A 27519-nucleotide genomic window follows, 5' to 3' on the forward strand; every position below is an offset into this window, starting at 1 on the left:
ACCTTGGTTGCGGGCGCATCCCCAGTAGGGGGTGTGCAGGAGGCAGCTGATCGATGATTCTCTCTCATCGATGTTTCTAACTCTCTATCCCTCTCTCTTCCTCTCTGTGAAAAATCAATAAAATATATATTTTAAAAAAAGAAAAAGAAAGAAACACATCGATTGGTTGCCTCCTGCATGAGCCCCAACCAGGGCCCTGGCCGGGGAGGAGCCTACAACCAAGGTACGTGCACTTGACTGGAATCGAACCCTGGACCCTTTTGTCCACAGGCTGATGCTACACTGAGCCAAACAGCTAGGACTGTTATGCATCATTTTGCCTAAAGTTGATTATCAACTGCTAAGTGAGGACTTAATGTATATGACAGTAACAGTATAAAAAACAGAGCTATATTGGAGCAAAGTTGCATTATTTAATGAAATTAAGTCAGTATTAACCTGAAGTAGATGGTGGTAAATTAAAGATGCATATTGTAATGCCACTTGAAAAAAATTAGCAAAAGAATTTAACACAAGAATTAAAATGAGACTCTAAAGATGTTTGCTTAATATAAATGAAAGCAGTAAAGGAGGAAAAAAGGAGCAATAAGACATATTAAAACAAATAGCAAAATGGCAGGCATGAATTCAGTCGTATCAGTAATTACCTTACATATTATGACTAGGCTAACCATGCCAATCATAATGCATAGATTATCAGACTGAATTTAAAAAGTAAGATTCAACTATATATTCTCTATAAGAAAATCATTTTAGCCCAGCCAGAGTGGCTCAGATGCTGCATGTCAACCTGTGAACCAGAAGGTCCCTGTTGGATTCCCAGTCAGGGCACATGCCCAGGTTGCAGGCTTGTTCTCCAGTAGGGGATGTACAGGAGGCAGCCCATCAATGACTCTTTCTCATCATTGATGTTTCTATCTCTCCCTCTCCCTTCCTCTCTGAAAGCAATAAAAATATTTTTTTACAAGAAAGAATAATTTTAGATTTAAAGGCATAAATAGGTTGAAAGAAAAAGGAGGAAGAAAATATACCATGAAAACAGTAAACATAGTGAATTGGAGTGGCAATATTAATATCAGACAAATAGAATTTAAGAGGAAAAATATTACTAAAGATTAAGAGGAATATTTCCTAATGTTAAAAGGATCAAGACATTTGGAATATATAATATTTATAAATGTATATATACTTAACAGTGGATCCTAAAAAGGTGTGATAGAAAAGTGACATACTTGAAAAGAGAAATAATTCAACAATTATAATTCAGTACTCCTTTATCAGCAATTAATAGACCAACTAGACCAAAAATCATCAAAAATATAGAATATTGAATAACAACTTTATAGACTATTTGTGTTCACCCCCAACCCCCCAAAAATTTTATGTTATAGCCTAATCTCCAATGTTACATTATTTAGAGATGTGGGAGGTAACTAGGTTTGCATGTAGTCATCATGCTGGGATTAGTGCTAGTAGAAGGGGATAGATAAGAGGAAGAGACAGCTGTCTGTGAACCAGAAAGTGAATTCTCACCAGATACCGAATCTGCTGGCACCTTGATTTTAGACTTCTTAACCTCCAGATCAGTGAGAAATGAATGTTTGTTGTTTCAATCACTCAGAATATGGTGGATTTTTTATAGCAGTCTGAGCTAAGACAAGGACTATTAACCAGCTAGACCTAACTGACATGTGTAAAATACTATACCCAGTGACGGCAGTATACACAGTCTTGTCAAGCAGCATAGATCATTATTTAGGATAGACCATGTACTAGAAGATCATAGAAACAAAGTTTCAGAAAATATAAAAGGATTGAAATCACAAGTTTGTTCTCGGGAAACAGTGGGATTAGATTAGAAATGAGAAACAGGAAAAATCTGGAAAGTCCCCAAATATTTGGAAATTAGGCAGTACCTTTCTAAGCCATGGATCAAAGAAGATATCACAAGGGCAATTTTAAAAATCTTGAACTGAATGAAAATGAAAACATTAAATGTATGGGTTATACCTAAAGCAGTTCTTAGAAAGTTTATAGCTTTTAAATATATATATATATTAGAAAGCAATAAAAATATAAAATCTCTATTTCCACCTCAAGAAGTTAGAAAACAAAGAGTAAATCAAACATGAAGTAGAGAAAAGAATAAAGATCAAAATGGAAATCAGTGAAAGAGGAAACAGAAAATGCCAGTTCTATAAGGGGTATGAAGTTTGGGACCACCATGTTATTTCTATTGACAAAATTTCTATAGAATTTTTTTATTTACTTGGCACTTTTCTTGACAATGCAAAATTAACTCCGTGCTGACCAGTCCTGAATATATTTGTGTTTCTGTGTCTGAACATTGCTGACCGGTCACAAGTTAACCTGTGTCTTTTTCTCAACTTGTCAGTCAGTATTTCCAGAGACCTGAGGAGCAATACCTCTAATTCTTTCCATCCTTTTATTATGGGAAAAGTTAAAAAAAAAAAAAAAAAAAAAAAAAGATGTGTCATGGCAGAGAAGAACCTCGAGTGATTTATATGCAAACACTTTGTTTAATTGGCTGAGTGACTTTGGAAGTCAGTTGGAAGATAGTACTTTGTCGGAAGATAGTAATGAGTCTGACATTAGACATCACAGAGGCAAAAGAGAAATGTGATGGTTAGTATCTGAAAGTGAAAGTGATTCTAAAGAATGGACAGGAAAAGACATTTTTACCAGCCTTAGAGTTTTATACAAATATTTCAAGTGTAACTGTTTAATTTGAAGACCCACAAAGTATAAGTGATGTAACCAGTTTATTTTTTTAATAAGATTTTTTTCGATTTCTCTAATCAATTTATACCATCACCAAATGGGAAAGTAACACACAACCTCTGCTAAAACTTCACCAGGGAACGACATTACAAATATGGACATAAAGATGTTTCTTGGTTTAATTATTATATATTCATGGGACTAATGAAGAAGCTAGAATGGAAAGATTACTGGTCAACCAATACTTTACTTGAATCACCCTATTTCCAAAATGATGACTGGGAAGAGGTTCGAGCAAGTACTTACATTCTTCCATCTAAACAATAAATCACAAACAACATGTAACACAGACCATCTTTATATAGTCAGACCTCTTTTTGATTTCTTTATCTTGAAATTTAAGTCTTTGCATATACCAAAACAGCAGTTACCACTCAATGAAGCAATGATTCCATGGAGAGGACGCATCAGATTCAAGACCTACAATCCAGCAAAATTAATAATTTATGGAATTTTAGTAAGGATACTTTATGAAAGTGAAAGTGGCTATTTTTGCAACTTTGAAATCCTCATATATAAAAACCCTGGGTCCATCAGCACCGGAGGCTTGACAAATCAGAAGTCAGTCCTGCAGTCAGTGTTGGGTTGCTGTTGTGACCTCGTACTTACTGCCTGCTGCAGGCACAATGATGCAGCACTGACTGCTGAAAGGGCTGCGAATCAGGCCCTTAGAGAGGCCTGAAGAGAAGCAGGGTCTGATCTGTAGTCTGTTTGGCAGCTGTTGATCATCACTTGCCTCTCTTTCTCTCCTGGCCAGGCCAGCAGCTGTTGGGTGAAGTGTAAGGAGTCAGTGGCTGTCTAGGAGGTGGAGCTTTTGACTGTCAGAGGAGGGCAGTTGGGGGCGAGTTCTGGCCTGCAAGGGAGGGCAGTTGGGGGCAAGATCATGCCTGCAGAGGAGGGCAGTTAGGGGTAACCGGGCAGGCAGAGGCAGTTAGGGGTGATCAGGCAGGCAGGTAGCTGAACTGTTAGGAGCCAGTGGTCCCAGATTGCAAGAGGGATGTCTGACTGCCGGTTTAGAGGGATCAGGCCTAAACCAGCAGTCAGACACCCCCCAAGTGGTCTCCAATTAGAGGTGCAGGCTGGGCTGAGGGAACCCCTCTCCCCCTCCGTGAACAAATTTTGTGCATTGGGCAACTAGTATATATACTGAGTGGCCAGGTTATTATGATCTTTGAATGCATAATAATCTGGTTACTCAGTGTATATCCTATATAATAAAAGGCTAATATGCAAATTGTAAATTGTTCCCTCCACCTGGCCGGGTTGGCCAGATCCCATCCATGCACGAATTCATGCACTTGGCCTCTAAAATACACACACACACACACACACACACACACACACAAAGTGGCCAGATTATTATGCATTCAGAGATCATAATAATCTGGCCACTCAGTGTACATGTGAAAGTAAAAGTTACAACAGATTCTATTATCTATCTTACAACCTCTTCTTGATTCTTGGCATCATATTTACCAAGATAATTACTACATCAGAGTATCTATAGCCAAACTATTATTGAAGAACAAAACATTGGTCTGTGGAGTAATAAGGGAGAACCATGGATTCCCAAAACTACTAAAAGAAAAGTAACCATCTTACTTGAAATAACTGGTTAGCAAAATGTTAATCATAGATGCTCCTTAAATTATTCTACTGCAATTTACAGAGTGTAGCCTCTAGGCAAGCATCAACAGCATCATTGAGAACTTGTCAGAAATGCAGATTCTCTGGTTCCACTCCAGATCTGCCAATTCAGGAACTGAGGGAAGCACCCAGCAATCTATCTTTTAACAAGTCCTGTAGGTGGTTCTGATGCAAACCTAAGTCTGGGAACCACTGCTGTATGGCCTTGCATTTAAACAGCAGAGGAGCAAGAATTTATGGCACCTGTCTTCCTTGGTGGATTAACAATGACACATGAAGCCATTATTTGATGGTACATTCTAGAGAACGGGTAGTACTAACATTTTAAAGTCTACTGGCCTTTGCCCTTAATTGATCTTTAGCTACCAGGAACTATTTCCAGTGACATATAATCTATGAAGACCTATGGTAGAAAAACAGAGCCACATAAAGACCAAGACCATAGGAGACTTCTGTGCCTTTCCCAGAACTGTACCTATTTCATGACTAGAGGCGAAGGAGCCCTCCTACTTAAACATCCTTATTAATAACTCCTTTTTGTACTAACTCAGAGACTGTATTCTCAGCAATGTGACTGGAAGTAGGTAAGGAATGCTGCTTTGCCATGGAATGTGAAGTCAGTACTAGAAGGATTGAGGAAGAAAAGCGATAGAAGCCGTGTGCTCTGAGGGTTATTGTAACTAGTTCTTTTTAGCCAGAGAAATAACTGTATTCTGCTTCACATTGTCCTATGTCAATTTACTTTATAAATATTAAAGAACAGCAAAACAGTAAAAAGTAGGATAGTGTTTGTATCAGTTTGCCCTCTCTGTCTTTAAGCCATGGAGGAAGTTTCTTAATCAGTGACAATATAAATCTCACATACCCTGATATTATATTAAATACAGTACTAACTACTCATATAAGGATAAGTGCAAAAAGATAAAGCAGCAAAGGAGGACCTTCACTTAAACATGGCAAATTGTAAACCAGTGCGTATTGCAGCTTCTTCCCAAAACACCTCTAAAATGATGGAAAGGGTGTTTTGTTAAGACATAAACATAGAAGCATTTCCTACCCACAAAAAAAGTAAAAAAACAAAACAGTGGAAGAGGAGATAATGGCAATTAAAATTTGAAAGCTAGAAAATGGATTAGTTGCTAATACTAGCTTCAAAGATAGCATTGGATGAAGACATTAAGAAGGCTATTTTTTTTTTTTAATCTAGAAATGCATAGGGATTAGAATACCTAAATAAAATTAGGTATTTCTCTCGCACTGCCTCCTGCACACCTCCTACTGGGGATGTGCGCACAACCAAGGTACATGCCCTTGACTGGAATGGAACCTGGGACCTTTTAGTCTGCAGGCTGACGCTCTACCCACTGAGCCAAACCTGGAAAAAAGTGCTTTTTTCCAGCTGTTCCATTCATAGGAAATTATCACAAGGAAGTATTACAAGTGTTGGCAGAGCTTTATTCAAAAAAAGCAAACAAACCAAAACAACAACAAAAACCCTATGGTATTTGCAAATGCTGGCTTGTACTAGGGTCATTAAAAAGTCTTATTTAACAACAAAAAAGTCTTGTTGAAAACCATTTAATCTCAAGGGAAATGTTCATGATATATTAAGTGGCGTATACGGTTTTTAGTGCTGTGTGTGTGTGTGTGTGTGTGTGTATATATTAAAGCCTAAGCGACCATTACAACTGAACGACTGGAATGACCAGTTGACCAGTCACTGTGATGTGCACTGACCACCAGGGGGCAGATGCTCAACACAGGAGCTGTCCCTGGTGGTCAGTGCCCTCACACGGCCAACCTTCCTCCCCCCGGCCGGCTGGCTCCAATTGTCCTGGTCAGAACTTCCCACCGCCCCTTCTTCCTGGCCACCAACCTCCTATGGCCCTGATTGGGATTGGGTGAGACACTCCGATCAACCCCAATTGCTGGCCAGGCCGAGGGACTCCACCATGCCTGAATTGGTGCACCAGGCCTCTAGTATTATATAATACACATGTTTCATATTTCCTCAATTCTAAGATTCCATTAATCATGCCATATCCATGTAATAATAACTGTTAGGGAAAATAATTCCAGAGGCATTAAGATGAAAACATTAGATTATTTTTAAGATTATGTGATTTGCAAATGACTTAGTCTTTAGATCTTTCTGTATCATCAAGAATAACTACAGTGCCCTAGCTAGTTAGCTTAGTGGATAGAACGTTGGCCTATGGACTGAAAGGTCCCAGGTTCAATTCCAGCCAAAAGCACATGCCTATGTGGGCTTGATCCCCAGTAGGGGCCATGAAGGAAACAGCTGATCAATGATTCTCTCTCACTATTGATGTTTCTATCTGTCTCTCCCTCTCTGAAATCAATCAATAAATCAATAGATAGATAGATAGATAGATAGATATAAAATGACTATTTTGAGCATGTATTATTATAATTTTTCTAGGTTCTTAATGTATTTATTTAAATTAATAAGGCAGTTAGTTATAATTCAAGGAGTCAGTTTTGAGTAGAAGCTATTGGGAATATGGATGTTATACTCTTTGTCTTGAATCTTTTGAATGTCTAGAAAAGAAATGTATTAATATGTGTTATTTGAATCCTACATGTAATTCCAACATTCCTTTAATGAGAGCTTCTTTTGCCTTTTTTACCTAAGAGGCTGAAAAGAGTGAAGATTCCTCCGGTGCTGCAGGCCTCTCAGGTTTACATCGCACATACAGCCAGGACTGCAGCTTTAAGAATAGCATGTACCATGTTGGAGATTATGTCTATGTAGAGCCCTCAGAAGCCACCCTACAACCACATATAGTCTGTATTGAGAGACTGTGGGAAGATTCAGCTGGTAAGTTCATTTTAAATCGAAGGGCACATTTGTGACATGTGACTGTTTTACTCCTTGGTCCTCCTGGGGAGAAAACTATAATTTACCCATTTTATGTCTTCTAACAATACTTGTTCTACAGTGTGTAAAATATAATTAAGCACTCGCTATATGAAAAACATAGGATCTAGCACTATGGAGCAGTAGCACAGTTGAGTCAAAAGAAATGTAACTTTTTGAAATCTAGTTGAGATTATTCATTCAACTGATATTTATTAAAAACACACCGTGAGCCAAATTTTTAGGATAACAGAGATTCAGAAGAACAAAAGGCTCATGTTTTGCCCCTGGCATAACCACTCCAATAAAAATCCTATATAATAAGAGGTAATATGCAAATTGGCTGTCACTCCAACACAAGATGGCTGCCACCATGTGGTCACAAGATGGCTGCCACAAGATGGGCAGCAGGGGAGGGCAGTTGTGGGCGATAGGGCAGTTGGGAGGGACTAGGCCTGAAAGGGAGGGCAGTTGGGGTTATCAGGCCTGCAGGGGAGGGCAGTTAGGTGTGACTGAGCTGGCAAAGGAGGGCAATTGGGGGCAACAAGGCCTGCAGGGAAGGGCACTTGTGGGAGACCCAGGCCTGCAGAGGAGGGCAGTTAGGAGTGACCAGGCCAGCAGGGGATGGCATTTAGTAGGGGCCAGGCCTGTTGGGAAGTGCAGTTTGGGGTAACCAGGCCAACAGGGAAGGGCAGTTGGGGGTGACTGGGCCAGTAGAGGAGGGCAATTGGGGGCAACCAGGCCTGCAGAGGAGGACAGTTAGGGGCAACCATGCCAGCAGGGGAGGGAAGTTAGGATTGACAGGCCTGCAGGGGAGGGCAGTTGGGGATTACCTGGCCAGCATGGGAGGGCAGTTGGGGGCCATCAGGCTAGCAAGAGAGGAAAGTTAGGGGTGACCGGGCCAGCAGGGGAGGCAGTTAGGGACAACCAGGCTGGCAAGGGAGGGCAGTTAAGGGTGACTGGGCCATCCAGGGAGGGCAGTTAGGGGCTACCAGGCCAGCAGGAGAGGGCAGTTAGGGGCAATTGGGCCAGCAGGGGAGAAGTTAGGCATCGATTAGATTGGCAGCTGAATTGTTAGGGGCAGGCAGGCAGGCAAGCGGTTGGGAACAAGCAGTCCTGGATTGTGAAAGGGATGTCCCAGATTGGAAGAGGGTGCAGGCCTGGCTGAGGGACACACTCCCATCCCCAACCCCCACTCCCGGTGCACAAATTTCATGCACCGGGCCTCTACTCACAAATAAAAAATTATTATAGAGAGACGTGCCTTACCTTAGAATTTGATTTCAAATAGGCTTCCTAGAACAATTGTCATTAAACTTGAGATGTGGAGAATGAATAGGAGTTAGTGAAGCCAAAAGCAGGCAGAAATGTGATCCAGGCATTCTTTCATCTGTTCATCATGTATAATACTGTTATATTCCTGATCCAGAAAGACTAGCAGAGTACAACAGATCTCCTCACCTTCCTCATCCTACGTATTATGTATATTTTAATATGAAAGAGAAAGTAGCATTTCTTAGCCTTAATACACTTCATTATTTGAAAGTACTACTTCTTCTAAGATAATAGTATTAAGGCCGAAACCAGTTTGGCTCAATGGATAGAGCATCGGCTTGGGGACTGAAAGGTCCTGGGTTCGATTCCGGTCAAGGGCATGTACCTTGGTTGCGGGCATATCCCCAGTGGGGGGGAGGGGGGGGGTCCAAGAGGCAGGTGATCGATGACTCTCTCTCATCGATGTTTCTGACTCTCTATCTCTCTCCCTTCCTCTCTAAACAAAATCAATAAAATATATTTAAAAAAAAAAAAAAGATAATAGTATTAAGGAATGTGGTCTAAAAAACAGAATAGGTAGGTTCAGGCCATGGCAGAATGGATGGATTTGCTCATTTTGCAAAGAATATGTAATTTCTGTTCATGGTAATTCTCTCTTTTTGCTTTTGAGGTGAAAAATGGTTGTATGGCTGTTGGTTTTATCGGCCAAATGAAACATTCCATCTGGCTACACGAAAATTCCTAGAAAAAGAAGTTTTTAAGAGTGACTATTACAATAAAGTTCCTGTTAGTAAAATTCTAGGAAAATGTGTGGTCATGTTTGTCAAGGTAAGAAATTTATTAGTTCCGAAAGAATAAATCATTCTATGGGAATAAAATTTATAAAAACACAAAATTAATACTTACAAAATTAGGAGGTCTTTTTAATCTGTTTTGGGGGAAATTTTCTTTAAACTGTGTCTATATGGCTGTATATAAAGATTTAGGAAGAAATTAACCTGAACATGAAGGTAAAAGACTATTTGCCGCCTACACTATGTAGCTACAATATATTTTAAATAATGCTTAAATTTTTTTATATTACCAAACAAACTTTTAGGATAACATTTTCTGAAAAGTCATTATAACCTGCTAGTGGGATAATAAAATGTATTTTTTGTGTATCTCTCTGTTGGAGGCACAGGAATCCTGCCCATAGTTTTAAAGGACATTACAGCTATATGAAATATTAATATATTTCCCAAAGGGCAATTGTTAGGCTAAATAAGCTACATATTATGTATTTAATAAGTAATTCTGAAGCAAGGAAATACTACTAAATGTCAATTCTTTTACCATTTGTTGTTAACTGTCAGAAAGTCTAAACAGTTTAACTTTTGTTTGTGTTTATTTTTGGTTCATTGGTTTTCAGAAAATTAATTTTATTTTTATATCCTAGGAATACTTTAAATTATGCCCAGAAAACTTTCGAGATGAGGATGTTTTTGTCTGTGAATCACGGTACTCTGCCAAAACCAAATCTTTTAAGAAAATTAAATTGTGGACCATGCCCATCAGTTCTGTTAGGTTTGTCCCTCGGGATGTGCCCTTGCCTGTGGTCCGAGTGGCCTCTGTATTTGCAAATGCAGATAAAGGGGATGATGAAAAGAATGCAGACAACTCAGAAGACAGTAGAACTGAAGACAATTTTAACTTGGAAAAGGTATGTAGATAATAGCCATATACAAATAAAATTACATTTCAAAATAAATAATATAAAACCTTAATTTTTAAAAAATTATAGTTTATATACAGTATTACATTAGTTTCAAGTGTGAAACGTTATGATTCAACATTTAACAACATGATCACCTTGATAAGTGGAATAACCTGTCACTGTACAGTTATTATAGTACTGTTGGCTGTATTTTTGTGCTGTCGGTTACATCCCCATGACTTACTTATGTTATAACTAAAAGTTTGTACCTCTTTTTTAAAATATATATATTTATTTCTTTATTGATTTCAGAGAGGAAGGGAGAAGGAGATAGAAACATCAATGATGAGAGAGAATCATTGATAAGCTGCCTCTGGCACACCACCTACTGGGGATCGAGCCCACAACCCAGGCATGTGCCCTTGGCCAGAATCGAATTCGGGACCCTTTATTCTGCAAGGTGATGCCCTATCCACTGAGCCAAGCCAACTAGGGCAGTTTGTACCTCTTACTCCCTTTCACGGTTTCTCTCATCCCCTCTGGCAACTATCAGTTTGTTTTCTGTGTCCATGTGTCTGTTTTGTTTTGTTTGTTCTGTTCTTTTAGATTCCACATATAAGTGAAATCATAAGGTATTTGGCTTTCTCTGACTTATTTCACTTAGCATGATATCTCCAGGTCTATTCACGTTGTTGCATAGGACAAGATTTCTTTTTTATGGCTGAGCACTATTTCAATTTGTATATTTGTATGTGTGTGGATCACATCTTTATTCATCTGCCGATGGGTACCTAGGTTCCTTTCATGTCTATTTTAAATAATGCTGCAGTGAACACAGGGGTGTGTGTATCTTTCAAATTAGTGTTTTTGTTTTCTTCATATAGATACCCGCAACTGAAATTGCTATGTTGTATGGTAGTTATATTTTTAATTTTTTTATAACCCTAAATACTGTTTTCCAAGTAGCTGCACCAGTTTACAATCCCATCAATAATGCACAAGGGTTTCCTTTTCTCCAAATCCTTGCTAACATTTGTTTACTAGTTGTCCCAACTTCATTGTGTCATTTAAGCTTCCTTACAATCCCATTTAATGAAGGCACTAAGGCATAAGAGGTCAAGTAATTTGTTACAACAGCCAGTTGGTGACATACCCTGTAATTTATTCAAAAACAGAATATGTGTCTTTAGGTCATGGGGACTTTGCTAGTCCCTTCTATTTTGGAATAACTCAAAATGATACATTATAAAACTATTCTTGGTTAATATTAAGAAGTGGCCAGCTCAGTAAATGTAGTGAAGGGGAAGCTTCTGTAGAATTTGCTGCTTATATTTTACTAGAGGCCCAGTGCACGAAATTTGTGCACGGTTAGAGTCCCTAGGTCTGGCCTGTGATCGGCCGATCAGGTTCCTAGCCTCTCTGCCCTCTCCTTTCCTCACTCCTCAGCGCCCTGCTGGTCGTCCGCCATTATCCGCACCGCCCCTGATGGTCAGCACACGTCATAGTGAGCTATGGAAGATCCTGGTCTGCCAGTTGAACTCCTTGATCAGACAATTTGCATATTAGCCTTTTATTATATAGGATAATAATGCATTGACTAAGTCTGCTTCTGAATGCTAAGTCCTTCCTCGCCAGTGTTTTTGTTCGTTTGTTAGTTTGCTACTAAAGGCTATGGGACTAGAAGAAAGATGGAGAGGTGATAAAAGCATCCTGGAGTAACATTTTATGTCAATTAACTTGAAATTTAAAATAGATATAATATTTGATGAGACTTAGTTTGATTTTAGTGACCTAATCTTTTGGGTTTTTTTCTTCATCAAAGCTTTTATTTATTGTTATTTTTTCTTTTAGGTTAATTATGAAAATCTGTTTTTCTTTCTTACCTTCTCTTTTTACTTCTTGATTGTCAACTGCCTATCCTCAACCAGTTTCCTTTACAACAGGAGAAAGAAGATGTCCCTGTGGAAATGTCCAATGGTGAACCAGGTTGCCACTACTTTGAGCAGCTCCGTTACAATGACATGTGGCTAAAGGTTGGGGACTGTGTCTTCATCAAGTCCCATGGCCTGGTTCGCCCTCGCGTGGGCAGGTGAGTATTATTATTATTATTTTTATTTTTTTATTTTTTATTTTATTGATTTTGTACAGAGAGGAAGGGAGAGAGATAGAGAGTTAGAAACATCGATGAGAGAGAGTCATCGATCAGCTGCCTCTTGCACACCCCCTACTGGGGATATGCCCGCAACCAAGGTACATGCCCTTGACCGGATTCGAACACGGGACCTTTCAGTCCCCAAGCCGACGCTCTATCCATTGAGCCAAACCGGTCTCGGCCAGGTGAGTATTATTGAAGTAGGGCGGATGAGGTTGGGTCTGAGAGATGCTGAGCCAGTAAAAAAAAAAAAATCATCACTCTTTAGGATGAAGTCAAAAGTCTCTCTCCCAGTAACTTACCCAGCTTTCTCTTACATTGCACTTCCCCTGCTTTTGCCATTAGCCATACTTCCTCTTTTATTTCCCTCCATGAAATCTTTTTGTTTTCCTTCTGCTACTATTTACTGAACTCTCAACCTGAAATCTCTCTGCCCACTTCATATGGTGAACTCCTTCAGCTTACATTTGAAATGGTACTTCTTTAAGGAAACCTTCTGTCTCCTCCAGACTGGGTTAGGTGTCCTTGTTACAGCCTCTCAAAGCACCATGAATTTCCTTCTCGGAGCACATATCACATTACATTATTCTCAGGTTCTATACTGGACTGCAAATTCCTTGAGAGTCGTCATCCTCTCTTTTTGCTCTCCTTTGTATTTACTCTTCCAAACATAGTGCTTGAAACAAAGTAAGGGCTCAGATATTTGAATGAACAAATAAATGGATGAAATATAAATGGTTGGATGGCATAAAACAACAGTAAAGGAGTCAGGGACAGAGCTGGTCAGTTGACAGTACTTAAGAACTAGTTGGTTCCAAGTGCCCATCAGTAGATGAGTAGATAAAAAAAACAGTGGTACATTTATACTATGGAATATTATGCAGCAGTAAAAAAAAAAAGAAGAAGAAGAAGAAGAATTTCTTACTTTTTGGACAGCATGGAGGGACCTGGAGAATATCATGCTAAGTGAAATAAGTCAGTCAGAGAAAGACAAGTATCACATGATCTTCACTCATATGTGGAATCTAAGTAACAAAATAAACTGATGAATAGAGTGGATCCAGAGACATGGAAGCATGGAACAGAGTGCGGAATCTCAGAGGGAAGGCTGGGTGGGTGGGAAGTAATCAACCAAGAACTTATATGCATGTCCAGAGCCACAAAGGGGAAGTGAGAGCCTGGGGCAGGGATGGGGGGTCAGTGGGAGAAAAAGGAAGACTTTCAACAATAAAGATTTACATAAATAAATAAGAAAGAATGAACAAACGAATTAGTTGGTTCCAAGAGATCTTGGTTTCAAATGATTACCTCTCTGAGTCAGTTTCCTGGTATTCATTTCATCATTCACTATTTATTACAATCTCCCATTTGCCAGGGTCTAAGGATACATTAGTGAATAAGACAAATATCCTTAGTCCCATGGATCTTTGTACTAGTGGGAAGACAGACAATAAACATCGTGAATAAGTTAAGTGTATAGTACATACCATGTTAAAATACTTTTTCCCCCCAGGTGAATAGTCAAATCTTCATTTGTCTTTTCCCAAGTATCTTCTCATGTGTTTAAATGGGATTGGGCAGGGGTTGTCAAAGAAATTGTCTTATCAAAATAACCAGTGAAACTTCTCTACATACTAATTTTTGGTTAACAGAATTTTTGTTAGATTAATCCTTCAAAAATGAAACTTATTAGAATTTTATTTTAATGAAATTTATCCTTTTTTCACCACCCAAGAATTGAAAAGGTATGGGTTCGAGATGGAGCTGCATATTTTTATGGCCCCATCTTCATTCACCCAGAAGAGACGGAACATGAGCCCACAAAAATGTTCTACAAAAAAGAAGTGTTTCTGAGTAATCTGGAAGAAACCTGCCCCATGACATGTATTCTGGGTAGGTATATATGCCATTTCATTTAATCACATGCATTCCACAACAATCAATTAAATGCTTCCGTTCTAGGTGCTAGGTATACAGCAATAAAACGCGAAAGTCGACTTATCATAGGGCAGAGGTGGGGGATTCAATAAATTAAAATTAAATATATAGAACCTCAGATAGTTATCCTATCTAATAAAGAGTGAGTATCCTAATTGAACCTCACGCCGTCGCAAAGATGGTGGCACCCACTGCCAATAAGGAGGGGATATGCTAATTGACTGTCATGCCCTCAAAGATGGCAATGCCCAGTCCCCTCAGCCCCGCCAGGGTGGCAGGCATGCGGGAAGCCTGGCCTTGCCCCGCACCTGCCTCGGGAATCCTCCAATCCCCTCAGCCCCCCAGCCTCCCAGGGCCAGCCCAAGGTGCAGGCAAGTCTCAGATTGAGGCTGCCCAGCCACCCAGAGCCATCCAAGGCTCAGGTAACCAGGACTGGCTGAGGCTTGTGCTGCTGGCAGCGGCAGCAGCAGATGTGTGATGGGGCATCTCCTTCCTCTGATTGCCAAGTTGCCTCCCACCTCTGAGGGTTCCTGGACTGTGAGAGGGGGCAGGCTGAGCTGAGGGACCAGTGCATGAATTTTCATGCACCAGGCCTCTAGATAGGGCAATAAATGAGAATAAAGCAGAGGAAGGAAGATAGAGATTCATGTTGCTTGGCAGTCCTGCTTTAGTAAATATGGTCATCCAAAGCCTCTCTGATAGGTGACATGTGAACAGAGTTCTAAAGGAAATGAGGAAGAAAACCATTTGACTATCCCAAGATTTTACTCCTTTTAGGCACAGCAAACACCAAATTCAAAGACCTTAAGGTAGAGTATCTGGGCTTGTTTGAGACTCAATAAGCAAGCTGGGTGGCTGGAGTAGGAAGGGGGTGTGGAAGGGATCGGCCCTCTGAGGGGTCTTGGCACCCAATCATGATAGGTCTCATGGTCAGTGCAGAGATTGAGTTTGGAGCAGATAGGAAGTCCTGTGAGGGGTCTGAGCAGACAGGCAGTGTGATCCCACATATGTCTAAATGGAATCGCTTGCTTTGGATTGGAGAGTATGTTGTAAGAATAAGGTGGGAAGCTGGAAGAGCAGTTAAAAGACTTTTACAGCCTGTTGCACTTAACCCCAGTTATTATCTCCATTCCAGAAATATGAAGGACTCATAATTTGGTTTCTGTTCCATCTTCCTGAGTGTTTCCACAGTAACATTCTGCTTTTCAGATCTAGATATATATACATCACATATTGCCATCATTTCAGCTAGATTGTTTTTTGTACTGTGGGTTTTTCATTATTGGATGTGGAAGATTTCTGAATGGCCTGGTAATTCAACACATTCTCTTCTTTCCACTCTGCAGAGAGGGACTCTGCAAAGGCTAGTGAAGTTGTTATATACTTTTTGAGTTTCTTCAGCAGAGGATGTCTTCCTTGTAACTTGTTGTTCATTCTAAAGCAGTGCACTAGAGCCTTACTCCCTACTGTAAACCCAGCCTGCGGTCAAAGGAACCATAACAAAGATGAGACTAAAGTTTTCTTTAGTTAAAGCAACCACATGACTTATTGTTTTTTTTGTTTGTTTTTTTTGTTTTAAATATATTTTATTGATTTTTTACAGAGAGGAAGAGAGAGGGATAGAGAGTTAGAAACAGCAATGAGAGAGAATCATCAACCAGCTGCCTCCTGCACACCCCCTACCGGGGATGTGGCTGCAACCAAGGTACATGCCCTTGACCGGAATCGAACCTGAGACCTTTCAGTCCACAGGCCAACGCTCTATCCACTGAGCCAAACTGGTTTCAGCTGATTTATTGTTTTTTATTGATTTTCTTAGTGCTAATCTGGAGATTACATCTTAAATTTATGACAGTCTAGTTTGAATTAATACTAACTTAGTTTTGTTACTATACAGACACTGTTCTCTACAGCTCCATTTCTCTCCATTTGTTGTCAGGAATAACCTTTTTATACTCTGCGTGTACTTTAACATAGATATCTTTTTCCCCCATGGTTTTATTTATTTATTTTACATTAAAAAAAATTCAATTGCAGTTGATTATACAATATTACATTAGTTTCAGGTGTACATCTCAGTAAATACATATTATATAACTTACTACGTGATCATTCTGATAAATCTAATACCCATCTGACACCATACATACCCTATTTCCCTGAAAATAAGACAGTGTCTTACGTTAATTTTTTCTCCCTAAGTTGCGCTAGGTCTTATTTTCAGGGGATGTCTTATCTTTCCATGCGCTAGGTCTTATTTTCGGAGGATGTCTTATTTTCGGGAAAACACGGTAGTTATTACAATACTATTAATTATATTCCCTGTACTGTACTTTATATTCGAATGACTATCCTGTAATGACCAATTTATACTTTTTAATACCTTCACTTATTTCACCTGTCCCCAAAAATTCCCTTTCCATCTGGCAAATGTCAAAATGTTCTCTATCTATGACTCTGTTTTTGTTCATCTTATTTATTTATTTTGAATTTTTAAATTCAATTGTTGATAGACATGGATTTATTGGCATATTATTATTAATATTTTTTTATCTTTTTCTTCAAAAAGACCCTTCATGTAATACTATCGATAGTTTGGTGGTGGTGAACTCAAGTGGACCTCTAGCCCTGTGTGGGCTGTGCACACTCTTTTATTGTAATTGTGCTTTAATTGCTGTTGACATGTCAATTGGGAGGGATTTGCCCCCAGGTCAGTCAGCTATAAGGACTAGCTGTGACCACTGTGGAGTAGCAATTGTGTGGGGCCCACCCCATGGAACAGAACTTCTGCAGTGCTATGGTGTCTCCTGAATCCACCCCTTGACTGTCCCTTGTAGAGGTGGTTGGGTGATGCTTCAACATGGTCAGTAGCTATCCACGGGGTGCACTGGCTCTGGAGCTTCCCTGGAAGGTGCAGGCCAAAGTCAGATGCTACTTGTGTTCTGCCCAGGGCTACCCAGCACAAGCTATAAAACAGTCTTCAGATGGCTGCTACTTGTGCTGGTGTTGGAGTTATCCTAGAGAGGCCAAACTGCAAACCAAGGCTGCTAGTGCATGGCTTGGGGCCACTTAGCAAGAGGTATGGAGCATTCCCTTACCAGAAACTGCTTGTTTGAGAGATTTATGAAATTCTGAAGCATGAACCAAGACAGGCCATTATATGGAAAAGCCACTAGGAAACACCTTGGATGGGCCGCAAAGGTGGATGGGGCAGGGCGGAGTCTCAGGGAACCCCCAGGGCGGGGCGAACAGTGATAGCCAGGTTGATGGAGATTCAGCTGTGCTGCCCTCCTTCTGGCTTTGTGTTGGGAGGGCTCAGAAAAGGAACAGTGGCATCTGCCAGCACTTCTGTCTGGGAGAAAATACCCCTCTCGCCCCAACCTCAGCCCTTACCCTGATGTTGGACCATTCAGTTCCTCCCTGTATGTCACTAGTGAACTTCATGCTGTTGCCCTAGTGCTCAAAGGGAGTGAGTCCAGGCACGGACCTTTTAAGAGGAACTATCTGTGACTCCAACAGCCCTTTGTCTCACTGAGCCACAATCCCCACTAGTTTTCATAGCCAGAAGTTATGGGGACTTCTCTTCCTGACACTGGAACCATGGGCTAGGAGTCCTGGTGTTGGGCTGGGACCTATCGATTCTTAGGGAGTACTTCTACAGCCCAGATATCCTTACAAATTTTTATCTTCCACATGTGAGTGTAGGAACTTCCCCTCCTACCAATCTTAATGTGGTTTCTCATTTATATCCTTAGTTTTAGGATTACCATTCAACTAGGTGTCAGTCGGTCCTGAATAATGGTGGTTCTGTAGTTACTTGTAATTTTGATGTTGTTGTAGGCGAATGCAAGTACCACATTTGCCTATGCCGCCATCTTAACCAGAAAACCCATAGATTTCTAATTATTGCTTTATGCATTTGTCTTTAAAATCTTATTAGAGGAAAAAAGAAGAGTTAGTTACCAAAAATACAATATTGGCTTTTATATTTATCTGTGTTGTTACCTTTACTAGTGTTTTTAACTTTTTTGTATGGTTTCAAGGTATTGTCTATTGACTCCCTTCAACGTTTCTTACAAAGCAGGTCTGCTAGTAATAAACTCTCATCTTTTGTTTATCTGACAATGTCTTGATCCCTTCTTCATTTTTGAAGAATATTTTTGATAGATATAGAATTCTCTATTAACAGATTTGTCTTCTTTCATTAAATTTGGCAAGTTCAGATATTCTTTCTGCCCCTTTCTCATTCTCCTTTCAGGATTCTCATTATGCCTATGTTAGTATGTCTAATTATGTGTCACAGGTCTCTCAGAATCTGTTTTTTGTTGTTGTGTTTTGCTAATCCTCACCAGAGGATATTTTTTCCATTAATTTTTTTTTAAGAGAATGGGAAGAGTAGAGTCAGAGAGAAACATTGATTCAAGAGAGACACATCAACTGGTTGCCTTCCACACATGCCCCAACCAGGGCTGGGGATCAAGCCTGCAACGAGGTACATGCCCTTGACCAGAATCAAACCTGGGATTCTTCAATCCATAGTCTGATGCTCTAACCACTTAACAAACCAGCTAGGGCTGTTCATTTTTCTTTATTCTTTCACTTTCTTGGACTGGTGATTTCAGTTGATCTGTTTCAGGTATGCTGATTCTTCCTCCTATTCAAATCCTCTGTTGAACCCCTCTAATGTATTTTTTTCATTTTAGTCAGTTTCAGCTCTAGAATTTTCATTTAGTATTTCCAATTTCTCTCTCTCCATTTATATTCTCTGTTTGGTGAGACAGCATTCTGGTTTCCTTTACTTCTTTGTGGTTTCCTTTAGCTCTTTGAACAGATTAAAGACAGTGACTTAAATTCTCTGTCTATCCTAAACCAGTTTGGCTCAGTGAATAGAGCATCAGCCTGCAGACTGAAAGGTCCCGGGTTTGATTCTGGTCAAGGGCATGTACCTTGGTTGCAGGCACATCTCCAGTAGGGGGTATGCAAGAGGCAGCTTCGATGATTCTCTCTCATCGATGTTTCTAACTCTCTATCCCTCTCTCTTCCTCTCTGTAAAATATCAATAAAATATATATTTTTTAAAAATTCTCTGTCTAGTAAGTCTAGTGTTTGGGTTTCCTTATGAACAGTATCTTTCATTTCTTCTTATTCTGTGAATGAATCATTCTTGTTTTTTAGCATGCCTCATAGTTTTTTGTTGAAAACTGGACAGTTTGGATATTATAATGTGATGACTCTGGAAATTAGTTTCTCCTCCCTCCTCAGGCTTTGCAATTACTCCTTACTGTGACCTGTAGTTGCTTATTTAGTGACATCATCATCATTATTATTATTATTATTATTATTATTGATTTTAGAGAGAGAGGAAGGGAGAGGGAAAGAGAGGAGAAACATCAGTGAGACAGCTCAACATCAGTTGACTGCCTCCTGCACGCCTCTCACTGGAGATCAAGACTACAACCCGCACATGTGCCCCAACCAGGAATCGAACCAGCAACCTCTCAGTGCATGGGACAGCACTCAACCAATTGGGCCATCCCAGCCAAAGCTCTAAACTGTTTTTTAAAGAATGTGTTTTTTTTGTTGTGTGTGGTCACTGGAGTCTCTGTTCTGCTACCTTAGTAGTCAGCTAGTGATTTAACAGATACTTTATTTTTATTTTTTTTAATTGATTAGAAATAGAGGAAGGTAGGGGAAGAAATAGAAACATCGATGTGAGAACATATAGTCTATCGGCTGCCTCCAACAAGCCCCCTACCAGAGTTTGAGCTACAACCTGAGCATATGCCCTGGTCAGAAATCAAACCGGCAACCTTTCGGTGCAAGAGACGATGCCCAACCAGCTGAGCCACAATGGCCAGGGCAAGAGATTTTCTTAAATGCTTAGATCAAAAAACAAACAAAAACAAAAAATTCCTAGTCTTTGAAATTGGATACTGTGTCTGTGTTGGAGCATACCTTCAACACACAACCTGGAAGTTTACAACTCTGCTTTGCCTTTATTTCCTGCTTCCACAGGGATTGACAATCAACCAAAGGTGAGAGCTTAGGGCCTTCTCAGGTCTTTTCTGAGCCTGCACACTGAGGCATGGCTTTCTAAATTCCCAGGAATACGTGAAGGTTTTCAAAACTGACTCCCAGCTTTTTCTTCCTGGACTTTTCAGCATGTCTGCTGTTTTCCCCAACTGACATCCTTTTCCGCAGTTGGCAGCAGCTGATTTGTTTGCTTTGAAGTGTTTACAATAAAATTACCAAAGCCATTTCTCTGACCTTTGGAATCCAAAAAGGAGAGAATTTTAGGTCCTATGAAATGACCATAGTTGTTTGAAAACAAACTGCTCTCCTTCCAAACTGGAAGACTTGCTAGATTTTGACTGGAACTACAATCAACCTATAGATCAATTGGGGGAGAACTGATATTTTTATGAGTCTTCCAGCTATAAACATGATAGATTACTTCATTTTTTAGGTATTCTTTAATTTCTCTTACTAATTTTCTTATTGTTGTGTGTGTGCGTGTACAGGAGTCTCATACATCTTTTTATTGTTTTGCTGTTTTTTATGCTTTATTAAATGATGCTTTCTAAACTTTTATCTTTCTCTGTCTTTTGAGGGCCAGTCAGGGCACAGAGATACTATATGCATTTCAAGTTCATCAGTCATTTCTACTTTTTAGCTGTGAGAAGAATTTTTACCCTTTCCAAATTTTTCTTTTTTCTTCTGTGAAATATAGAAAATTAAAACCGTTCCTTCTCTGAATTGAAAAGCCTTGGATAATGTAAGTAAAGTATTATGTAACTCCAAGGAAATGATGGTAATTATAGCTATTTAAGCTTCTAAAATGTTTCTGACCTGTTGTTACATGTTTTACAAGTATTGTTAAATTGTTAGTAATGAACACTCCTATTGGATCAAGAACAAAATAGGGATTTTCTTACCACACTTATTAAACTTTGTTTTGGAGGCACTAGCCAGCTCAGTTAGAAGAAACAGAAATTTAAAATAAGGAAATTAAGTAGATGGGAATTTAGGAGAATCAGCAGTGTTTTGCTACAGTGGGAAAGCAAAAATTTGGAAACAGCCTAAATATCTGTAGGGAACTAGTTTCAGTAACTATAGTTTCTTAATACCACTAATCTGCAAGATATATTACTTTGCAACAAAATTTAGGTGCAAAAAATATAAATAATATGCTGCTATTTGTAAGTTTTATTGTGGTAAAATACATATAGCATAAAGTGCAACATTTTAACTAGTTTTAAGTGTATGCGTCAGTGACAGTAAATCCATTGACATAGGTACTGTGCAACCATCACCACAATGACTACCCATTTCTCCTTCTCCCAACCCCTCATAATATGTGTTCTTGCTGTCTCTGAATTTTGCCTATTCTCAGTACCTCATATAAATGGAATCAATAGTTGTCCTTCTGTTTTTGGCTTATTTCACTTAGCGTAATGTTCTCAGGATTAATTTATGGTATAGCATATATCAGAATTTAATTCATTTTTAAGGTTGATTATATTCCATTGTATATATTTTTAATATTTGGTTAATTCATTTATCTGTTGATGGACATGTAGGAGATTTCTACATGAATAATGTTGCTTTGAAGGTTGGTGTACAGTATCTATATGAGTTCCTGCTTTCAGTTCTTTTGAGTATTTATCAAGAAGTAGATTTGCTGCCCTAGCGGGTTTGGCTCAGTGGATAGAGCATCGGCCTGCAGAGTGAAGGGTCCCAGGTTTGATTCCGGTCAAGGGCACATGCCTGGGTTGCAGGCTCAATCCCCAGTGCGGGAGGCGTGCAGGAGGCAGCTCTTCAATGATTCTCTCTCATCATTGATGTTTCTATATCTCTCTATTCCTTCCTCTCTGAAATCAATAAAAATATGTTTTTAAAACCATGTTTTAAAAAAAAGTAGATTTGCTGGATTATAGAGCAACTATATTTAACATTTTGAGAAACTGCCAAACTGTTTTCCACAGCAGCTATAATATTTTACATTCCCACCAGGGTTCTGGTTATTCCACATCCTTGTCAACACATTATTTTTCTTCTCCTCCTCCTCCTCCTCCTCCTCTTCCTCCTTCCTCCTCCTCCTCCTCCTCCTCCTCCTCCTCCTCCTCCTCCTCCTCTTCTTCTTCAATATAATAGCCATCCTAATGGATTTGAAATGCTATCTCATTATGATTTTTTTTTTAATTTCCCTTATGATTAATGATGCTGAGCATCTTTTGGTCATTTGTATATCTATTTTGGAGAAATGTCTCTTCAAAAAAAAAAATGTCTCTTCAAAGCCTTTGCCTGTTTTTTTTAACTTTTTTTTTTAAGACTAGTTTATTGACTTTCAGAGAGAGGAAGCAATAGTTTTTTGACTTTTAGAGAGAGAAATATTGATGGGAGAGTGCAACATTGGTTGGCTGCCTTCTGCACGCCCCCTATTGAGAATTAAGCACACAACCTGGGCATGTGCCCTTGACCAGGAATTGAACCAGCAACTTCCTAGTACATGATTGACGTCTAGCCAACTGACCCACAATGGGTAGGGCCTTTTACCTGTTTTTAATTGGATTATTTGTTTTGTTATTGTTGTAGGAAGTCTTTATATATTCTTAATACTAAACTCTTACCAGACATATGATTTGCAGGTATTTCTGGATTCATTGGGTTACCTTTTCACTTTCGTGATAGTATCTTTCAAAGCACAAAAGTTTTTAATTTTGATGAAGTCCAGTTTATCTTTGGTTGCTTGTGATTTTAATATCACATCTTTGAAACTATTGCCTAATAAAAGGTCACAACGATTTATACCTCTGTGTTATATTTAGAGGGTTTTTTAAAAAATATATTTTATTTATTGATTTTTTTACAGAGAGGAAGGGAGAGGGATAGAGAGTTAGAAACATCGATCAGCTGCCTGCTGCACACTCCCTACTGGGGATGTGTCCACAACCAAGGTACATGCCCTTGACCAGAATTGAACCTGGGACCTTTCAGACCACTGGGCCAACGCTCTATCCACTGAGCCAAACCGGCTAGGGCTATATTAAGAGTTTTTAAGAGTTGTAGCTTTTATATATAGATCTTTGATGCATCTTGAGTTAATTTTTGTACAAGGTATGAAGTTGGTTTCAAACTCAGTTCTTTCGCATATGGAAGTCCAGTTATCCCAGTGCTATCTGTTGAAGAGACCATTCTTTCCCAGTGAATTGTCTTAGCACCCTCGTCTATCAATTTTTCATAAAAGTCTAATTGTATCAGTTTCTCTACTATGTTCTATTCCATTGATCTACATGTTTATCCTTATGCTTGTGCATACCCTTTTGAATAAGATTATTGTATTAATTCAAAAAGAATAAAAATTGAAAATAATTGTTAGCTATGACCACAATGTACTCTGACTTCTCTCCAATTTGCTCTTTCAGGAAAGTGTGCTGTGTTGTCATTCAAGGACTTCCTCTCCTGCAGACCAACTGAAATACCAGAAAATGACGTTTTGCTTTGTGAGAGCCGCTACAACGAGAGTGACAAGCAGATGAAGAAATTCAAGGGACTGAAGAGGTTTTCACTCTCTGCTAAAGTGGTAGATGATGAAATTTATTACTTCAGGTAAAGCTTGAAAAACTAAGGAAGAAAGAACACTTTCTTAATAGTAAAACTGATATCAAAGTAGTATAGTGCAGGGTGTTTTTTTGCTTGTTTTTTAAATTTGTTTTAAACTAGATCAATATACATTTTAAATAGAAAATATCGACTAATTGCTTAAAATTTTTTATTTAATCCTCACCCCAAGAGTGAGGATATTTTTTCCATTGATTTTTAAAAATATATTTTTATTGATTTTAGAGAGGAAGGGAGAGGGGGATAGAGATAGAAACATCAGTGATGAAAGAGAATCATTGATTGGCTGCCTCCCGCATATCCCACACTGGGGATCAAGCCAGGCTCCACTGATTTTTAAAGAGCGTGGAAGGGAAGGGAAAGGGTGATGGGAAGTGCAGGGGAGAAAAAAATATTGACATGGGACACACACATCAATTGGTTGCCTCCTTCCTGCACCCTAATCGGGGCCAGGAATTGAACCTGCAACTGAGGTACATGCTCTTGATGGGGAATTGAACCCACAACCCTTTGGTCTGTGGACCCACACTCTTAACCCCTGAGCAAAACCAGCCAGGGCTAGTTAAAGATTAAAAGAAATCCTCAGAATCTGCTGAGATGTGGTAACTGCTCTAATGGTGCCTGTTGGCCTAAACTCCCAGTAATTATAATGTGGAGGCAAAAATCTTTGGTTCTGATTCATAGTCTGTTAAGATTGCACGGTTCACAAATTACGAAAACTCTTTTCACTATATAGGCAACTAGATCCCAACTTTAGACCTAGTACTTTTGTGGGTATTCAGTAAAATCATTTAAAAACAAGCATCTGGCCCTAGCTTGTTTGGCTCAGTGGACTGAAGTGTCCCAGGTTCGATTCCAGTCAAGGGCATGTGCCCATGTTGTAGGCTTGCTGCCTAGTAGGAGGCATGCAAGAGACAGCAAATCAATGATTCTCTCTCATTATTGATTTTTCTCTCTCTACCTCTCCCTTTTTCTATGAAATATATATATTTTTTTTTTAATTAAAAAGCATCTGTAAGTAGGTGTGACTTTATAAATATACATTTAAGTTATTTTCCTTGCTGACTTAGAGTGTGCATTGCAGATTGTAGGCAGTCATTTATAGACATTAAAGCAGAACACTTGCTTTCTGACTGGTTCTGGAGTTTTGTTACCTGATTGTCTTTTTTTGTCACTTCTTTTAGAAAACCAATTGTTCCGCAGAAGGAGCCTTCACCTTTGTTGGAAAAGAAGATCCAGTTACTAGAAGCAAAATTTGCTGAGTTAGAAGGTGGAGATGATGATATTGAAGAGATGGGAGAAGAGGATAGTGAGGTCCTTGAGCCTCCTTCTCTGCCTCAACTTCAGACTCCCTTGTCCAGTGAGCTGGATCTCATGCCATACACACCCCCACAGGTGAAGGTGACAAGTTCCTGTTACTTGTCTTATTCCCAGCTTTGGTTTGCTGCAGACTCAAACCAAAGTAAAGAGATGTCCAGCTCCTGTATATGTGAGTTTCAACCTAGAATTTTCCAGGAAGAAACATTTCTTTTTCTCAACACCATTAATTATTTAAAATTTAAATTTTTTCATACAATGCTGCTTTTAATGGCAAGTTTAGTTAGAAAGTTCTCCTTGCCTTGTGTTGAAGAAAAGCAGTGAGGAACAGCATCATCCTGGTACTCTTATCTTTTATTTCCTCTATCTTTTTAGTTTCTTCTTTAGGATCTCTTTTTTTGTGTTGAGGTGATCCCTGTTGGTGTTTTTTTTCTCATTCAGAATTTTTCTCAAGACTTAATTATGAGGTCACCATTACAGATTACAGTCATGGAATTCAGTGAAATTCCCGTTTATTTGTTATATGGTAAGAGGCAAGGAAGAGCTTTGTGTTTTAATCAAGGAAATGGCTTTCTATAAACTGACCATGTTTATAAAATAGATACTATTGAATCAAAAGTTCCTGACTTCCAGAAACTTTGAGCAGTTAACCAAATATGATGTTCTGATGCACTCTAAGAGCTTTCTGTCTTACAGTCTACCCCAAAGTCTGCCAAAGGCAGTGCAAAGAAGGAAAGCTCCAAACGGAAAATCAACATGAGTGGCTACATCCTGTTCAGCAGTGAGATGAGAGCTGTGATTAAGGCCCAGCATCCAGACTACTCTTTTGGGGAGCTTAGCCGACTGGTGGGGACAGAATGGAGAAATCTTGAGACAGCTAAGAAAGCAGAATATGAAGGTAAATAGAGACGAGGCACAACTGTCTCGGCTTCCAAAGCAAGGGGATGTTTTCAGGAATGCATGTGCATAGACAGGTTTTACTCTCTTATTATTACCACTTGTACATGAACATTGTGCTGAAGACTGTCTCAGATGGCTCCCATCCAGCAGTTGAAATACCAGCCTTGTCCTGACTGAACAAGCACTGCCCCTGACTTGGCCTCTGATCCTGAGGTTTTTTGTGTGTGTTTTTTAAATCTCTCAAACCAGTATTTTGTTATTAAAAATTGCATGATTTTCTTCTTTCATTGAGTCCTGTGAGCATACATGTTAAGCTGGGGAATGATTGTACAAGGATATTAAATATAATTTTGCTTAAAATTCATCTGAAAGTGGGCTTTCAGTATCAATGGTCTTCTATTATGGCTCTTGATAAGCCAAATGTTTAAACTTCATCCTGAACTTGGCTGAAGCACTTGGTTTCCTAGGCTAGTCCTGGCCTGTGCTGTGTCTGCATTTATTGTTACTTTTAAGGCACTTGGGGTCTCTTTGGTAAAGCTCATCTGCCTTCATACTCTGTAATGAAATCATTTGGGGCCATGAGCTATATCATTTAAGGATTTGGTGATTCTTAGCCATTAGGAATAAAATACTTGAGAGAAATTTTTTGTTTTTCTGTTTGTTTTTATTATCAGACAAGCCTTTAATAAAGAAATACGTAGTAAACATTAGATTCGGCAGAACTGTTGCCCTTAGAACTGTATTATTTCCATTTGGAATTATATGTAATGGTTTATTTTGCCAGTTTAGAACCATCTCAGTGGTTGAACATAGTGGTCCACTATTACTCTGCTGGCCAATTCCAAATCCATTATTTTCCATCAAACATAAAGGAATTAGTTGTTAAGACTGCTTCCTTTATTTATTTTTAAAATATATTTTATTGATTTTTTACAGAGAGGAAGAGAGAGAGATAGAAAGTTAGAAACATCGATGAGAGCGAAACATCGATCAGCTGCCTCCTGCACATTCCCTACTGGGTATGTGCCCGTAACCAAGGTACATGCCCTTGACCAGAATAGAACCTGGGACCTTTCAGTCTGCAGGCCAACGCTTTGTGCACTGAGCCAAACCGGTTTCGGCAAGACTGCCTCCTTTATTAAAGTTTATGGAGTTTCCAAAAATTAAAGGGCTTTTAAAAAAAATTCTTTTCAGTTATTGTAATTGATTGTTTATTATAAAATTACCTGACAGGTTTCTCCAAAGATCTTCTGCAGAAACCTCATCCTACAAGATGCTCAGCTAAAAAGC

The 27519-nt window shown here is 39.2% G+C and overlaps 1 protein-coding gene across 23 annotated transcripts in view; it reads left to right on the forward strand.

Moving 5' to 3' along the window:
• The window catches only part of PBRM1 (polybromo 1), a 96771-nt gene that overhangs the window by 55813 nt on the left and 13439 nt on the right, over positions 1–27519 (forward strand). For 14 of the 23 annotated variants that reach the window (XM_036430911.2, XM_036430913.2, XM_045579077.1 and 11 more), the window contains 8 exons: positions 7106–7291; positions 9276–9433; positions 10044–10307; positions 12245–12390; positions 14189–14346; positions 23817–24000; positions 25197–25407; positions 26026–26227. In XM_036430911.2, coding sequence (XP_036286804.1) covers positions 7106–7291; positions 9276–9433; positions 10044–10307; positions 12245–12390; positions 14189–14346; positions 23817–24000; positions 25197–25407; positions 26026–26227 — 1509 coding nt within the window. Of the gene's footprint in view, positions 1–7105; positions 7292–9275; positions 9434–10043; positions 10308–12229; positions 12391–14188; positions 14347–23816; positions 24001–25196; positions 25414–26025; positions 26228–27519 lie in introns of all 23 variants that reach the window. The other 9 variants (XM_045579070.1, XM_045579073.1, XM_036430889.2 and 6 more) reach the window with 2 other exon arrangements.

The sequence above is a fragment of the Pipistrellus kuhlii genome, unplaced genomic scaffold (genome assembly GCF_014108245.1).
Source record: "Pipistrellus kuhlii isolate mPipKuh1 unplaced genomic scaffold, mPipKuh1.p scaffold_m20_p_11, whole genome shotgun sequence".
Lineage (NCBI taxonomy): Eukaryota > Metazoa > Chordata > Mammalia > Chiroptera > Vespertilionidae > Pipistrellus > Pipistrellus kuhlii.